This window comes from Chiloscyllium plagiosum, chromosome 30 (genome assembly GCF_004010195.1).
Source record: "Chiloscyllium plagiosum isolate BGI_BamShark_2017 chromosome 30, ASM401019v2, whole genome shotgun sequence".
NCBI classification, from domain to species: Eukaryota; Metazoa; Chordata; class Chondrichthyes; order Orectolobiformes; family Hemiscylliidae; genus Chiloscyllium; species Chiloscyllium plagiosum.
The window spans coordinates 8,329,512-8,347,867 of record NC_057739.1 but is presented as its reverse complement, the minus strand read 5'-3'; the positions used below and the strand labels follow the sequence as shown (position 1 = coordinate 8,347,867).

Sequence of the window (18,356 nt, the reverse complement as noted above, 5' to 3'; positions counted from 1 at the left end):
ACCATCACTCTCCATTGGATGAAGCTAGGATGCTGATCAATCTTGAACAAACTCAAGGGGCTGAATAGCCAATTGCTGCTCTTATGTTCCAAAACTAAGTGATGATGAATGTGGCACACATTGCAAATGCTAAGCTGAGAGTTGTTCAGACAGAGAGGTAAGATCCCATGATTTAATTTTCAGGCATTTCAACATCATACTGATTGAATGGATGCACATGGGGCAACTAAAGAGAGGGCTGTGAACACAAACTAACTTACTGAAGGAAGTTAGACCCGATTTTCTCACATGACAGGTGAAACAATGTACCAGAGCATTGATTACATACTACAGGAGAAAAAGTATGTGTGATTTGAAAGGAAAGCTTATCAAAAGCTTGACAAAAAATACTTCACAAAACATGAGAAAACGTTTAAGGTGAACTGATGTCTTCATGAGTGATAATGGAAAATTTCCAGGAGACAGAAGAGAAGTTGAGGGGTAGAACGCATTCTTCCAATCCGATTCACCTCTAATCCTCCAGGAAAATAGGAATTCTTGACCCTGACCCTGAATGTCAAATTGTGGCTCGACACATGAGAAGAGCTCTCAAACCTACAGCTGGTTTACTACATCCCTTTCTCTTGACTCACACAAAGATTTTCTCTGGATTTATTCCCTTTGTTATACTGGAAAGGATTTCACTGGGGCCATATTCCAAGCCTACCTCTTTTGGCTCTTTTTGGAGGAGAACTGAATTAACATCTACTCATGTTATCCACTGTTCACTAACTTGACACACAATATCATAGTGTTGTTACTTTACACATCTTTGTGCATTGCCCCTGACATTACATCATAATGAAAACTTCAAGTGATCTCTCCAATACTTTATCTAGTTTTGTCATCACCTAAACCTGCATTCTACAGGTCTACCTCCAAATTTAAGGAGACAATATCGTGTGTTAGTCAAGAGTTCCAAGTCCAGCATTTGCAGTTTATTCCATCTCTGGAAGAGATCCAGATGTGGCAAATATTTAAGTGTCACGTCAGTTAATAGATGAAAGTTGGCCCGATTTGACATACTAATAAAAACAAAACACAGTGGATGCTGTAAATCTCAAACATACCCAGAGAATGCTGGAGAAACTCAGCCGGTCTGGCAGATTCTGAGGAGAGAGAAAATGCTTTGAGTCAAGAAGAAGAGCAATATTGAACTCTAAACGTTAACTGTTTCTGTCCCCACTCGGGACTGAAATGAGGAAGAATTTCTTCAGACAGAGTCATAAGCCTGTGGAGTTCTCTACCACAGAAAGCTATTGGGGCCTGTTCGTTAGATATGTTCAAGAGGGAGCTGGACGTGGCCCTTGCGGTTAAAGGTATTAAGGGGTATGGCGAGAATGGTGGGGTGGGATGCTGAAATTACAACATCAGCCATGATCATGTGGAGTGGTGCTGCAGGCTTGAAGGGCTTACTGCTGCACCTATTTTCTGTACTTCCACATAACCCGTTCTAAGGGTGAGGACCGATCTTAAATGACTGAAGGAAGGGGTCGCTTTACTAGTCAGGAACGATAGGGCAGAATGAAGCAAGTATAAACGATGGATACAACACACAACAAAGGCAAGTAGGTGTTGCAAGTTCAGACTCCAGATATAGCCAGTAGAGATTCTCCAGCATTCTCTGTACTAGTTTCACATCTGACATAACCATTATGTTGAATTAGCAAAGGGTGCTGAAGATGTCCAGTAATAAAACATTGCTACAGCAGCTCCCATTGACTTATTAACTGCAGAATATATCCCAACAATGGACACAGATAATAAATATGCAGCAGGCCTGTCCATCGGTGGATTGTGTTGAGAGACAGCCCCAGCTCCTGCCTGTTGAACAAACATACTAATGCAAGTTCAGAGCTCGAGGTTCAATACAGCAGCACATTGGCTCTGTTACAAGAAATCCAGATGCCTCATGATCTCTACACAGCAGCTGAGATACTTAAATTCATCTTAATTAGATCATATCGGAATTAAAAAGTTAGCGTCAGCAATGATGTCCATGAAACTTTCAGATTGTCATAAAAACCCATCTGGCTCAGTAATGTCTTACAGGGGAAGGCAATCTGTCTTTCTTCCCTCAAGTAGTCTGTTATGAGACTCCAGAATGCACAGAAACATCATCGATTCTTAACTGCCCTCTGAAATGGGTAGCAAACCCCTCTGTTGCCGTTAAGACAGCAACTCACCACCAGCTTCTCGTGGGAAATCACCCTCGACAGCAACATGGACTTTCCCACCAAATAAAAAGAACATTGGCTGGGGTGCCATTCCCTTACTTGGCACAGGGAAGTGATGAATTTTGCCTCACTCTCACCCCCCCCCCCCCCCCCCCAACCACCATCCTCACCAGAAATGATAGAGCAGCAAGACAAATACAGCACTATGGAGTCCACATGACATGGAGATTTTAACACAATCTAATTTTCATTAAAACATCGACACAGAGATGCCCTGAAGTCACTATTATGATTCAGTCCAGATACACATCTCAATGCAGCCTGACAAACTTTACTAAAGGAAGGTTGGCCTCCAATAAAACAAGCATTAATTCTCATCCTTGTGCATTTGCAAAAACATCCTGCCTTTAGGTGACAGGATGAATGGAAAAGCAGAGTATGCCACCTTAGGCAGAGAATACAGGAGGGAAACAAAATGGCTTACGTGAAATGAGTAAGAGAATGGAATACAACTTAGTAGCACAGAATCGATGGCCACAGAAACAAAACATATTCTGAACAACAAGTCATAATCGGATTATACTTTGTATTTGACTGGGGGCAAGAAGCCCTGAAGAAATCATGAATGCAAAATAAACATCTTTCAGTGTTAATGAAACTACACCCACACTTCTTCTGGATGGTGCCCTAAACCGGCGTGCAACACCAACTTCCTTTACTTGAGGCCAACACTACTTTGTAAAATTTCAGCAACGTTATGCAGATTGCATGAACAGTCCGACTGATTTGGGAATTCCAAATCAATGCAGCACAGAGCAACACATAACTTTGCAGATTGCAGGGTTAAGCAAAACTAATTCCACCTCAACCTGCTGTAAAGCTTCATTGAATACATTTTACACAAAAATCATTAACACTGCAGGGACACAAGTGTATCCGCGTCCCTTCAGACATTGGCATAATTTTGATTTCTACCCTTTCCATCCCAGGCACTGCTGCGCAATGAATATCTCGTATGCTGAGTCAACAGGTTTTTTTTTTAAATTAACTTACTTTTCTAACCAATCTGTTCAGAGATGCTATTACACACCTCTAGTGGGATTTGAACCTGGCCTCCCTGGTCCAGAGCAGGGACGCTACCACTGTGCCATGAGAGAACCCTGTTTTTTTTTAAATTAATCAATGTTTCTAATCAACTTGTTCAGAGATGTTATTACACATCTCTGGACCAGTTTTCTGGTAATCGATATTGGCGTAGGTCACAAAATCCTAACCAGGAATGTTTCCATTAAAGAAAAAGGGCATTTGCTTTGCATTCATGTAAAGTCATTGGTAATCAAGCTGCAGATCTGTGCTAACCTTGCAGCGGACAAGTAACTTTCAACTTACGTGGAGTTGGAATACTGCAGGAATCCAAATTCATCTCTCTGGCCTTCTGGACATAGTGACTGCATCACAGGGAGTATCCCAGCAGAGGTCAGTGGTGCGGCTGTATAGAATGCTAAAGGGGGACAGCAATGAGAGAGACGGGAGCAAGGGGAGGAGGAAAAGGGTATAGTTCAAACAGCAGTTAAAGCGACAGCAGAGTAAGGTCACCTCCTTCATGCAATTAATAAAACCCGCTAAAGGTCAGAGAGTACAGGTCTGAGGTCAAAGGTCCTAGTGGCATTTGGCAGCATACTATTTACATTGTGTTTGTTTTGATTAGTTAAATAACATAAGGAATTTAGTCAATAGATCTCAAGAACTTACAAATTTATGAATTCCCACCCCCCCGGGGGCCCTGACAGCAAATGGTATATTAGTTTTGCCCAGTGTTACTCATGTTCGTGATTTGCTGAGGCAGTTCTTGTTCAGAACATAACTGGAATGTAATACTCCACAAGTTCACACAACACCCATGGAATAAAGACAAGAGTAAACTTACATGAGGTGACACAGCTTTGCCTGATGAAGTCAGCAAAACTGGGCACCTTTTTCCGATCTAAGTGGGTTTTAGGTACAAAGTGAATCAAGATAGAACTAATATTAGAATCCCTCTCGATTTTCAATGGTGAATCGGGGTCTAGAGTAAAATGTTCTCACCTGCATAGAATGCATGCTTAAAATGGTTCCAGGTGACCAGCAGGTCAAGCGTCTGTGCAATGCAGGATCAAAGTTACGACAAAACTGGAGATGATGTCAACTTTAACAAACAGTTTAGAAACCGATAAAACGTCAAAGAAATGGGGATATTGGACAGAAACTAATAATCAGGTGGAAGATGAATAGCCAAATGGACTGACAGTCTAAACAAAGTTTCTGCATTGTAATTTCCCTGTAATTCTATGCAGTTGAGCATGTGTGCCAAAAGGTCTGAACATATTCTGATGTGGAGAGAGCTTACGGTGCCTTCCAGTAATGTCCCACTCTGCTTCCTTCTTGATGTCAGCCAGGCTGCTGCAGAGGGATTCACGCTGAGGTTGTACTGTAACAACAGTGTCAATGTAAAGACTGCCCATTTCACAGTGATGCTGCAGTTGGGAGTGTGAATGCACCTTAAGGGTGGCAAGATTGGGAAGATGTCATCTGGTTGAGAAACTTAAAGCTGTTGAAGAGGTGAGAAAAAGTTTCCAAATTTGATGTCAAAAAGGGGGAAAGGGGGATTATAAAAGAGTAAAACAACAAAAGTGATATAGCTGGGGTGCCGCAGGGTTCGGTCCTGGGACCCCAGCTATTTACAATCTACATTAACGACGTGGATACAGGGATGGAAGGCTCTACAGCCAAATTTGCGGACGGCATAAAAATAGGGGAGAGGATAAATTTCAATGAGGAACTAAGAACCTTAGGGTTAGGAAATTGGGCCAAAATGTGGCAGATGGAGTTTAATGTGGATAAGTGCAAGGTCATGCATTTGGATATAAAAAAAAATGCGAAGGCGACCTATTAACTTAATGGGGAGAAACTTCAGGGTGCTCCGGTACAGATGGATCCAGGTGTACTCGTTCAGGAGTTGCAGAAAACTAGCATGCAGGTACAGCAGACAATGAAACGAATGGAATGGTAGTTTTTATAGCGAAGGGAATAGAATATAAGGATAAAGATAGAATTTAAAAGATAAAGTTGTATTGTTGCAACTATACAACGCATTGGTGAGACCGCACCTGGAATACTGTGCACGATTTTGGACCCCTTATTTGAGAAAAAATGTAGTGACATTGGAGGCAATTCAGAGGAGGTTCACTAGATTGATCCCAGTGATGAGAGGTTTATTGTATGAAGAGAGATTAAACAGTTTAGGCCTATACTCTCTGGAATTTAGAAGTATGAGGGGAAATCAAATTGAGGTATTCAAGATGATAAAACTTATGGATAAAATAGACTTGGAGTGGCTGCTTCCTCTTGTGGGGCAGCCTAGGAAGAGAGGATAGTCTTAGAATAAGGGGTAGCAAATTGAGAACAGAGTTGAGGAGGAACTATTTCTTCCGAAGGGTTGTGAATCTGTGGAATTAGCTACCCCAAAGTGCGGTGGACATTGGGACAGTTAGTAAATTTGAGGAGGAGTTAGACAGATTTTAATTGGTAATGGGTTGAAGGGATAGAGGAAGGTGGCAGGAAAATGGGGGTAAGGAACATATCAGCCAAGTTCGAATGGTGGAGCAGACTCAATGGGACGAATGGCCGAATTCTGTTCCTATAACTTATAAATTATCTCCAACGAGCTATTAAGTCGTGAGATCAACATTGATTGTATAACAAATGATCTTCTTGTGAAAGTTAATCCTGAAGGATGATTTCAGATCTAGGAAATCAACAAATCTTTGATTTTTTTAAAATTGTTTTCATGTGGTTATTAATTTCACCAGATGATGCTTTGACCTCATACCTGGAAAGATTTGAAACAATGTCTACACAATTCCATTCAAATTCCCAAATCCATTAGTAGGAGCATTTTGTTCACCACTCATTCTTCATTTTAGAGAATAGAGAATTAAATGGAAAAGTTATCAACTGAATATTAGTGCAGATGCAAACAATAGATTATCAATCGCTCTAACCCACTACGGTACACCCCACCACTCTTGAAGCAGACAAAAAATTCTGCCCCAGCGACATAAATTAAGAAAAGCAACTATGATCATAATGGAAGAAGAAATTACAGGAGTAAGAAATTCTTACACATCTCTTGCATTCAAAACTGCTATCTTACCATTAACAAATTATTGCAATATATTCAGCCATTAGGGAGTTTTTCCAGCAAAAGCAAGATAATTGGAGTCTCCATGACCAGTTAGGGATATAATCAGAATTATTTTTAACAGCAGAATTGCACAACTCTTTTGTTTCGAGGTGAGATTGCACCTTTGATCACAAGATGCAGTTCGTTGTCTATATTCATTTCTTTGATTAAACTGGGAGCGCTGTCCTCTTACAGCAGGAAAATTGTCTTGGTTTGACTGGGAAATTTAATCAGTCAGAATTCTTTGAACAGTCTGGAAGAAAACCCTGGTAATTGGTGACAAGTCACTTATGCAGAACTTCTGTCATGCCAGGAGTTTTCTCTTGGCCTTGGAAGGAACAGAAACTCTCTCTCTGTTCCTTTCAATTCTAAGGATGAAGATGAGCCGAGTCTCAGGATGACTGCTCCATGCCATGGAATTGCCTGTCCATTTGTTTCTGTGGAATCTGGTGTGTCATAAAGCAAGGCACAGTGGGGGGGGGGGGCAGTGCTGGGCTGGGGCATGGAGCCATTAACCAGAAAAATATCCAGGATCTTCCAGAAATTTTAGGGTGGCATGGTGACTCAGTGGTTAGCACTGCTGCCTCACAGCACCGGGGACCTGGGTTTGATTTCACCCATGGGAAACTGTTGAGTTTGCGCATTCTCCCCATGTCTAGGTGGCTATCCTCCAGGTGGTTCGGTTTCCTCCCACAGTCTAAAGATGTGTTAGGTGGACTGGCCATTCTAAATTGTCCATGGAATCCAGGGATGTATAGGCTAGTTGTATTAGCCATGGGAAAATGCAGGGTTACGGGGAAAGGTAAGGGGTTGGGTGCTTTTCAGAGGAATGTGTGTACGGACTCAAATGACCTGTTTCACACTGTAGGGATTCAATGTACTATTCTATGCGATTCGATGAACTCTGAGTTCCGAGGTGACAAAGCATCTATATGGCATAGAAGGAACCTATCACCTGGAATGGGGTCAGGTTTGAGAAAGTGTACAAAGACGCTCCTGTTTTTTATTCATTCATTCATTAGATGTGAGCATCCCTGGCTAGGCCAGCATTTATTGCCCACCTCTAATTGCCCAGAGGGCAGTTAAGAGTCAACCACATCGCTGTGGGTCTGGAGTCACAAGCAGGCCAGACCAGGTAAGGATGGCAGCTTCTCTCTCTAAAAGGACGTTCAGTGATGTCTTTTTTCAACAATTGACAATAGTTTCATGGTCATTGGTAACTTCTTAATTCCAGACTTTTTTCTTTTGTTGTAATTGTGCCCACTGATGCTAATGAGGTACCCTGTCAAATGACCCTGCAAACTGGGAATGATCCTTAAATTTCAGAGTTGTGAATTGCCCCTGCATTCTGTTGGGAATCAGAAGCTGACTGGAATATCTTGGATGAAACTACAACATTCTAAAGCAATTTTTCTCACTCCACTGGCCATTCGTTGTGCTTAAAATAAATCAACATTCTGCTGACCCATAATGGATGCAAAATAAACCTAATAAGATGTTCAATTTAAGTTGGGGTCATGGATTGCATCTTCTGATCACAATGAGGAAACAAGAGACACAAAGACAGAACCACGATGAGAAGCAAAGTGTGGACTTCCAGCAGTAACCCCAAGGTGAAGACCAATTACAGCTCGCTTACTTTGGAGGTGCTTGGTCAAAGAAGTTATCCACTCTGGTCAAAGCAGAACTGATGTGGAAATGACATTCACACCCAAGGAATACACTCCCAATGGCTGAATACATTAACATAATCATTGGGTTAGATTATGAAGGTTAGGGTGCTTGAGGGCTGATGAAAACTCTCACACATCTGTATAAATTTACTGCTTCAGTGGCTAACGCAGCAAGAACTGACCAAGTTTGATGATCAGGTGTCATATTTTTGTAAAATAATGAGAAAACATAATCACCCACAAACAAAGTAGCGCTAACTGGCGATGAGGTCAAACAGTGCCTCTATTGGTCATATAAGTCTTTGTAACCAACTCTTGCATGCTGGCTAGTGTGAGTTGGGGTTCACACCTTTGCTATTTGTGATGATCAGTGGTTAGGGCAAGAACTCAGAGTTTCAAGCCGGCGTAATAACCATTGTAGTGTCCTTCAATAACATCAGCTTTTAAAAAAAAACATTTCAGCACTAATTGCACTGTAACCTATTTAGCTAGGATAAATCTGAACAGCTACTCTGTCAAAGAGAAAAAGTTGCTTTTTTTTTGCATGTTTTACAATTGTACTGTTCTACACACTTTGGGACTGCAGCCATTCGAAAAGTGCCTGCTTTCAGGACCTTCAGCTTTTAAACCTGATTGCTATTTTGTCATTCCCTTTTCTGAAAAAAAACACCGACATGCTTGCTAAATTAAATTTCGATATTTCTGTCCAATCCACGTGAAGCTTTCATTACCGTTAAGTTAACTGCCCTGCAGTGGGACAGGGTTTCAGTCTGACTGTGAGGCTAGGGCCCTACCTGTTCTTTCTCAATGGGTTTAACCTTGAGTTAGAGTTTTTGGAAAGCAATTTTAGTTTAGGAGGACAAAACAAAAAATATATTGCAGATTCTGAGGTTCTGGAAGCGCTGGGAAATGTGGGACGGGATTGAGTTGAATTCATAAAACTGAAAAATCGACTATTTCTCTTTCCGCAGATGATGCCTGACCTGTCAGTGGATACAAGTCCCACACCATCCTGATCTAAAACTAAATTGCTGTTCATTCACTGCTGCTGGTCACCATTTTGGAACACCCTTTCTGTAGCTACACCACACGGACTGCAGCAGTTCAAGAAGGGGGCTCACTATCATCTTCTTTAGGGCGACTCGGGGTAGGTAACAAATGCTGGTTTAGCCAGCAGCACCCACATCTTAAGAAAGCAAAGATCTTCCTAAGTAAAACTGTTATAATTATTAGAAAAGGGACGAATGAATGGGAGCACTATTCTCGAGAAACTGGAATGTTAAAGAGTGACCTAATGATACCGTCCCCAGGGCAATTATAGATGGGCAATAAGTGCTGGCCCAACCAGTGAAATAAAACTTCCAGTATGGTTTGTGCTGGGTGTGTTCAAACACAGTTCAAGTGAGTTGTCCTGTGTTGGTAAAAGGATCCCAAACTTTAGTAAATAGAATGAGATTCTCCAACCTGTTCCAGCACTTCAATAAATCATGATGTGGACGTGTCTGTGTTGGACTGGCGTACACAACTACTGTAAGCTGGTGCTGTGTGACTTTTAACACAATCAATCATGGCTGTTGTGTGCTTGAAGCCCATTTCCCAAGTCTCTTGTTATGGCTAACAGCAGCAGCAGCAGCAGCATGCACAGGTTTACTTTCTGTGCAGTGATTTATAAATACGGAGCACTGACGTTTTCCCTACCAATATCCTCAGTCACTTCCCCCCTGCAAAAAGGGCTGGCTACTCTGACAGAAGCAAGGTACTCCAAAGGGTGAAACCTGAAAGAGTCAGGTTTATTAAACAAATCCTCACTCTGACTACATCACGGACAGCAGGGTAAGTACTGGAAGACTTTGTCCTGTCAGCTTCACTTTATCCTAATGGGTAATATTAAGGAAGTTCCTTACATTAATAGTAGACCCTGAAACACAACTTTGAACCCCTAGAGGAAAAATACTTGCTGCCAACTGGCTACAAAGGTAGGCCTCTTATGAGTGTTCCTCCTTGTTACGACCCCCTCCTTCATGAGTCAAGGTATAAGCTAGCTTTCGTTAAAAGAAAAACCAGATCAAACGGTGCTACACGAGTGAGTGTTGCAGACACAATCTCTCATGGGAGCAAGACAGCACTTCCCATTATTGGCCAAGGAACACCAGTGCTGTTTCAATTGTTTCCTGGTCATTCAGGCTCTGCTTGATGTAAAAGCTCCACTTCAGGTTGAACAAATCAGTTGTTGGATGGGTCTATGGTGTAGACATTCGAAGTGTGGTGCTGGAAAAGCGTAGCCAGTCAGGCAGCATCCGAGGAGCAGAAGAATTGATGTTTCAGGCATACGTCCTTCATCAAGAATGAGGCTTGTGAGCCGAGGGGACTGAGAGATAAATGGGAGGGGGGTGGGGTTGGGGAGGGGTGAGTAGGTAGCTGAGAATGCAATAGGTAGATGAAGGTGGGGGAGGAGGTGATAGGTCGGCGAGGAGGGTGGAGCGGATAGATGGGAAAGGTGATGGACAGGTCAAGTGGGCGATGCTGAGTTGGAGGCTTGGGAATGGAATAATGTGGGGGGAGGGGAAATGAGGAAACTGGTGAAATCCACATTGATCCGTGTGGTTGCAGGGCATCCAAGGCGGAAGATGAGACTCCAGGCATCGAATGGTTAGGGCTTGGCGATGGTGGAGGCCCAGGACCTGTATGTCCTTGGAAAAGTGGGAGGGCTTGTTGAAGTGTTCAGCCATGGGACGGTGGGGTTGGTTGGTGCGAGTATCCCAGAGATATTCTCTGAAATGATCCACAAGTTGATGTCCTGTCACCCCGGTGTAGAGGAGACCACATCAGATGCAACAGATACAGTAGATGACATTGGTGGAGGGACAGGTAAGTGCACCCGATGTGATCTCCTCTACATGGGGGAAGCAAGCCACCAACTTGCGGATCGTTTCAGAGAACACCCGCACCAACCAACCCCGACGCCCCGTGGCTGAACATTTAATTCCCCCTCCCACTCTGCCAAGGACATGCAGATCCTGGGCCTCTTCCATCGCCACTCCCTTACCAACAGAAACCTGAAGAAAGAATGCCTCATCTTCCATCTTGGAATTCTGCAACCACACGGGATTTCACCAGTTTCCTCATTTCCCCTCCCCCACCTTATCCCAGTCTCAAACCTCCGACTCGGCACCACTCCTTTGACCGTCCATTGCCTTTCCCATCTATCTGCTCCACCCTCCTCTCTGACCTATCACCCTTCTCCCATCTTCATCTACCTATTGCATTCTCAGCCACCATCCCCCCAACCCCACCCCCTTCCCATTTATCTCTCAGCTCCCCACCCACAAACCTCATTCCTGATGAAGGGCTTATGCCCAAATCATCAATTCTCCTGCTCCTTGGTTGCTGCTTGACCTGTTGTGCTTTTCCAGCACCACACTCTCAATTCTGACCTCAAGCATCCGCAGTTCCCACTTTCTCCTATGGTGTAGGCAGCGACATTAACCACTGCATCAGGATGCCCAATAACCACTGAAAGTCACTTTTAATGTTCAGTTGCAATGAAGTGAAAACAGGTTCATTGGCAGAAGCACCCCAGCTATATCTATTTCAATCCCAGAGAACAGCACGCGTTGTACCATAAGGGCAATGCCCTTCTTAAACTGAAGCAGAATGTGTTGCAAAATGTGTGACACTGTTCATCAGTCCTCAGGTCTGGTCTAATTTGAACATGTTAATAGTTAAAGGAGACATATTATCATCCAGTCATGACTCAAAGCAATACAGAAAGTTGAACTGTTTTTCCTCGCTGCTTTGATTTACAAAAGAAAATCCAAACCAGCAACTTACAGACTGGACAGCATGCAGCATGGCAGCAAGTCAAGCAGGTGGACAGGTGAAAAGAAAAGGATGTTACACAGAAAGAAAACACACAACGAGAAAAGAAAACAAAAATCAACATTAAAATGAATTCAGAACTTGGAAAATTCACCACAAAACGTTAAATATCAAACCGCAGAGAGTGTGAACATGAGTGTGGGTAAGTAGGTGCTCCCAGTCATAAACCATGTGAGACCTTCTGCTGTCCGTGTGACGTGGTGCCAACTAAAACCACATGCCCATGCAATCGTTCTTCAGTTTGGTGTGTGTACACACACACACACCACACACACCACACACACCACAGTGCTTCTTGTGGCGAGTGTGTTCATTACTGATGAGTTCCATCATCCTTCTATTCTCAGGGCATTTCCAGGGTGGGAGAGAAGTAAAAGGAACTACCTGGTTATTTCAGGCACATAGATTTTCTTCTGTCTGTTTTTTTTGTTTTGTTAGTTTTAATCGACATCATTGGTCAGAACATTGAGTGGTGGAGTTGGAATGATGTTGCAGCTGACAAGGACATTGATGAGATCACGGTGCACAAATCTGGTCTCCCTGCCACAGGATTTTGTTAAACTTGAGAGAATGTAGAAACGATTTACAAAGATGTTGCCAGGATTTGAGGACTGAAGCTATAGGGAGAGGCCGAATAGCCTGGGGCTATTTTCCCTGGAGATTTATAGACATCAATGAAATCACGAAAGGTATGGATAGGGTGAGTTGCCAAGACCTTTCTCCCAGTGTGGGGGAGTCCAGACTAGAGGGCATAGGTTTAAAGTGAGAGGGTAAGATTTAAAAGGGACCTGAGGGGCAACATTTTCATGCAGAGGGTGGTGCACGCATGGAATGAGCTACCAGAGGAATTGGTGAAGGCTGGTGCAATTACAACATTTAAAAGGCACCTGGATGGGTATGTGAATAGGAAGGGTTTAAAGGGATATAGGCAAATGGCTTAGGTCAGATGGGGGTGTCTGGGCAACGTGGAAGAAGTGGATTGAAGGGTCTGTTTCTGTACAGAATGACTCAAAACAGCCTCAAGATGGTGAAAATGGCAGGATCATCCCAGGAAATGAACAGAATGGGGATGTCCGATAGGCAAAAACATCAGCTCTGTATCAAGATAACTAAGGAGGGAAAACAAGATGTGGGACAAAATATTTCATGTTCTTATTGGAAATTAGGGCAGGGTAAGGGTCACCTGTGATGCAACTATACCCTTCTCCTCCCCTGTTGTAGTAAACACTCTATTACACCTCAACTAAGATGTCAGCATTTCCATTTGGACTTGGTACCAAAATATCTGATACTCTGGAACCAGGCTTCAAGAGTCGGTGCCATAATATTTCCACTGGAAACTCAAAACATGGCAGCAAATAAATGCCAAGCAAAAGAGACGGGAAACCGCAGCATATAGGCATGCCATTTTACAAGATTTGTCTTTATTACTAACAGTGGATACCTTGGTGATGGGAAAAAATTATATTTGAATGCCTCGCTTAAACTTCTTGCGATGAGCATGTCATATATAGATCTGTCCTTGAAGCGGAGAGACTGAAATCATATCCATTCTAAATCCCCAGAACCAACCATGGACCCTTCCACACTGTAGAGGTCCAATCTGCTTGGCAGGAGGTTGGATATGTTTCACCGAGGAAGCCACTGGGTGGAGCAGCTGATGATATTAATAGGTTTAAATCTATATTCTGAACAACTCTTCACTATATGTCATGGGCTTAAATATTTGGGGTGAAAGACAGAACAGAGGAATAATATCTTGGGTTTACAAGGGAATCGGAGTCGAAGAGGTGTGGCGCTGGAAAAGCACAGCTGGTCAGGGGAGCATCCAAGGAGGAGGAGAATCGGCGTTTTGAGCATAAGTCCTTCATTAGGAATGAGGCTTCTCCAAGATGAAGGGCTTATGCTCAAAACGTTGATTCTCCTATTCCTCGGATTATGCCTGACTGGCTGTGCTTTTCCAGCACCACACTCTTCGACGCTGATCTCCAGCATCTGCAGTACTCACTTTCTCCTACTTTACAAGAGAACCCTACAATTAAGAAGGGAGTTTATGGGTAAATTATCTTTGAAATGTGCATGCTAATTGACTTATGTTTGTGTGGCCTGGGATCATTCTGTTGAATTAATTAGCTCCATCTCACTTTTCATTTATGAAAAAAGTTATACCAAATCTATATTTATAATACAACTGCATTATTTTTAAACATACAGGTGTGTGCATGGATATGACCCTGCACAGACTGAACCAGCACAAATCACAGAGACAGCAAATAGGGAATTGAAGACAATTAAACTCAAACAAAAACACAACACCTCTATAGGTATTTATTGCATGCAATCAGTCCACATAACCAGCAAAGTTATTGGAAGCATTAACATGTAAGAAATCAGTTAAAATCCCCCTTAGGAAAAAAAAAGCACTTCTTCATTATAACATATCTTTAATAATTCCCACATGGACAATATTTGCAAAACATTGGATGATTTTTGCTGAATCGTTTATTCCTTATTCAAAAGATAATTTACAACCTACCTTTCAGCATTTGGTAGCTGTAATTAAAATTGGCACTCAAGGATAGAAATGAGTGAGTTAAATTACATAATAAACTTTGTTCTGTAGTGTCCATCAGCTAGGTTTTCATAAAAAAAATTTTGAGCAACCAAGCATAACCCAGGCCAATGAGAAATCATTGGAGTGTTGAACCCTGTCCTATTTGAGACTCAGTTGCATAATGGCCTATATTGTGAGCAAAAACCTAGCAAGAATGTGTGGGAGAAGGAAGCACTGCTGACCGACATCAGACAACAACGGAGAATATTACCTCTTATCTAATCCCTTCTTTAATTGTTTTGGCTTCATTCCTCTCAATTTTGTTCCTTGAAAGGGCAGCAGTCTAAACCTGTGGCTTACATTGAACAAAAACAATTTGGATAACTTCAGTTCCTAAGAAGAGTCAAATTGGCCTTGAGATGTTTAACTCTATTTCTCTCTACACTGACGCTACTCAACCTGCTGAGTTTCTCCAGTGCTGTGTTTCTACTGCTCAGGTCTAGCCTGACTGACAATAGCAATTATGAACTGTTTCAGGCCTTGCAATCAATACGCTGTACTCTGGAGCATCTGAGAGGAAGCAGGATCAAGCCCAACTTTGACTTTACATCAAAAATTAAGGTTTGTAAGGCATAGAGTGATGAAATCACTTTAGAAGCACAGGAACAGAACAGCGTGATCCACCATTCAATTAGATCACAGTCAATCTACACCTCGACACCATTCACCTCAATTGGCTCAATAAAATATATCCTTTTAAAAAAAGATATATTTATCCCAGTTCTCTTCCAATTGAACTCACATCAGGTGACTGAATGTAACTAAACCAAGCCAGTCACAACCATTTCCTCAGTCATCTTCACCACTGCTACCAGCAGTAGCTTCCATCTGTGACATGTCCAAATAACAAATAGTTGTGCCAGTGATCAGGCAAGGTCAGAAGGAATACCCAAGAACGAACTAAACTGGGAGAGGGGTGATGGATTTATTCATGAATGGTTAATTGGGCAGATAAAAGTGGGGAGTATGTAATCAGAGTTGCTCTAGTTTATGATACATGAACTAAAAATAAAAGTCTGACCAAAGGAGTATATAATTGTCAACAGGCAGTTTAACCTCAGGTTTTTAACATCTTTTTGTAAGGCAGCACGAAATATGACTTCACCTCCCATAAAAACAGAGACTATTACAATTCCTCTGGAAATATAATGCTTTCCCATTTTGAACACAGGCCCAAATCTTGCGATTTGGGTCAGATTCACTAGTTCCAATCCATATCAGATTACAATTCAGCTGTTCAGTGGAAGGGTGCTCTAGTAGGTATTAATCCCTCTACTCTTTCCCAACTAACTTTTTTTTAATTTCAAAAATATACTTTATTCATAAAATACTTTGATGGTCTGTACAGTTGGACATGCCATACATATGTAAACATTAACTAACTATTAAGGTCAGTAATATAGAGCTTTCTGAAGTCTCCCACTTTAACTCAGAACTGGGGACTTATTTAGAGGGCTCCACATTTCATATACTTGGTAATCGGACAATTCAACTTCCCAGGTAAATACCACACAGTCCCTGTAGTCTTTGACTATCCAGAGATGGGAAGATCTGAGCCCAAAACACTTAACAATCTTTGACTTAGAATAATCAGGTATAGCATAAAGCTTCCTCCAATCAGCCTTCATCTCTAAAGATAAATTGGGCTGAGACTAACGATCAATTTTAATGCTACCAATCAGGACTGGAGTTTAAATTTAAGTTGTACAGACAAAAAGATAATGTCACTGCCACTCAATTCATTTACTGGATCAATCTGCCTTGCTCATGTTACCTTAAATTGTCTAACAGTAAAGGCAGTGAGAGAGGAGACTCACTGTTCAACAGAAATCATTGAGCTAGATATGGACACAACACTGCCACCTAGGTGTCACTGGAAGAAAGGAACATAGACAACAGCAAAACCCATATTTAACCACCTGATGAAGGAGCGGTGCTCCGAAAGCTAGTGTACTTCCAATTAAACCTGTTTTTTTTTACATTACAGTGTGGAAACAGGCCCTTCGGCCCAACAAGTCCACACTGACCCACCGAAGCGTAACCCACCCATACCCATACCCCTACATTTACATTTACCCCTTACCTAACACTACGGGCAATTTAGCATGGCTAATTCACCTGACCTGCACATCTTTGGACTGTGGGAGGAAACCGGAGCACCTGGGAGGAAACCCACGCAGACACGGGGAGAATGTGCAAACTCCACAGAGTCAGTCGCCTGAGGCGGGAATTGGACTATAATCTGGTGTAGAGAAAATGAGGTCTGCAGATGCTGGAGATCAGAGATGGAAATGTGTTGCTGGAGAAGCGCAGCAGGTCAGGCAGCATCTAGGGAACAGGAGAATCGACGTTTCGGGCATTAGCCCAGATATTAGCACAGATATTCCTGAAGAAGGGCTAATGCCCGAAATGTCGATTCTCCTGTTCCCTAGATGCTGCCTGACCTGCTGCGCTTCTCCAGCAACACATTTCCATCTATAATCTGGTGTAGTGTGATTTTTAACTTTGTACACCCCAGTCCAACACCGGCATCTCTAAATCATAACAATAATTTGGTTCACTTGAAAAGGAAGTGATAGGTCCAGGCACCACTTTTAGTGAAAACTAACTTGCAACTTGGAGTTATCTAAAAGAGAGTTAAATGGTGGCTCGGGTTTTCTGGATTAATGCGGTTTGATAGCCAAAACTCAATCTTATTTATGTATTGCAAAAAAAAACTTGGGGCCATCAAGATATGATAATCACCGGTAACCCATGTAAGAAATTTCAGGAGCAGCTTAATTACTCAGTGATTTGACTGTGCAATTTGATACCTTAAAAAACTGTCAAGGAAAGTCATGATTCGGAGATGCCGGTGTTGGACTGGGGTGTACAAAGTTAAAAATCACACAACACCAGGTTATAGTCCAACAGGTTTAATTGGAAGCACACTAGCTTTTGGAGCGATGCTCCTTCATCAGGTGATTGTGGAGGGCTCGATCGTAACACAGAATTTATAGCAAAATTTTGCAGTGTGATGTAACTGAAATTATACATTGAAGAATTGATTGTCTGTTAAGCCTTTCATCTGTTAGAATACAGTGATAGTTTCACTTCTTTCATGTGTAAATCACATGAAAGGCTTAACAGACAATCAATTCTTCAATGTATAATTTCAGTTACATCACACTGCAAATTTTTGCTATAAATTCTGTGTTACGATCGAGCCCTCCACAATCACCCTGATGAAGGAGCGTCGCTCCGAAAGCTAGTGTACTTCCAATTAAACCTGTTGGACTATAACCTGGTGTTGTGTGATTTTTAACTAAATTGTTTTGTTCAATGGCAATTGATCTCAAGCACTATCAGAGCCAAGGTGGAAAATTCCTTTGCAGATACACAACCAAATTTCAAACTCTAGTACCAATTTTAAGTTGGGATGGTCATTGTGCAGCTGAAGGTCAAGGTACAGGAGCAGATACCTGCTCCAAACTCAGAAACTTCAGATAGTAAAGATTTAACATCCCCAGCTTCAACCATAAGATCCACTCAGTATCCCATCCAAAACATCTGCAAGTAATAACTGCATGGATGAAGGGCAAGACCACTGAAGGATTAGCCCCCTATCAGTCAAGTAAATGGTGAGGTCAGACTGTACCATAAAGGGGAGGAGCGTGCAGTGTGGATCATTATGGGTTGTAAAATAGTCAGCTGGACCAGTCCGATTGGTGATTTAATTAGGTTAAATTAATTAATATTCCTGTTAAAATCAG

The 18,356-nt window shown here is 42.1% G+C and overlaps 1 protein-coding gene across 5 annotated transcripts in view; it reads right to left on the bottom strand.

The window, feature by feature from the left end:
• Nucleotides 1-18,356, bottom strand: part of abca2 (ATP-binding cassette, sub-family A (ABC1), member 2) — a 460,895-nt gene that overhangs the window by 361,210 nt on the left and 81,329 nt on the right. For 4 of the 5 annotated variants that reach the window (XM_043719911.1, XM_043719914.1, XM_043719915.1 and 1 more), the window contains exons 3-4: nt 14,231-14,233; nt 3,606-3,717 (exon numbers count right to left, since the gene is read on the bottom strand). In XM_043719911.1, the coding sequence (XP_043575846.1) occupies nt 3,606-3,717; nt 14,231-14,233 (115 nt within the window). The remainder of the gene's footprint in view (nt 1-3,605; nt 3,718-14,230; nt 14,234-18,356) is intronic. The other variant, XM_043719912.1, reaches the window with a different exon arrangement.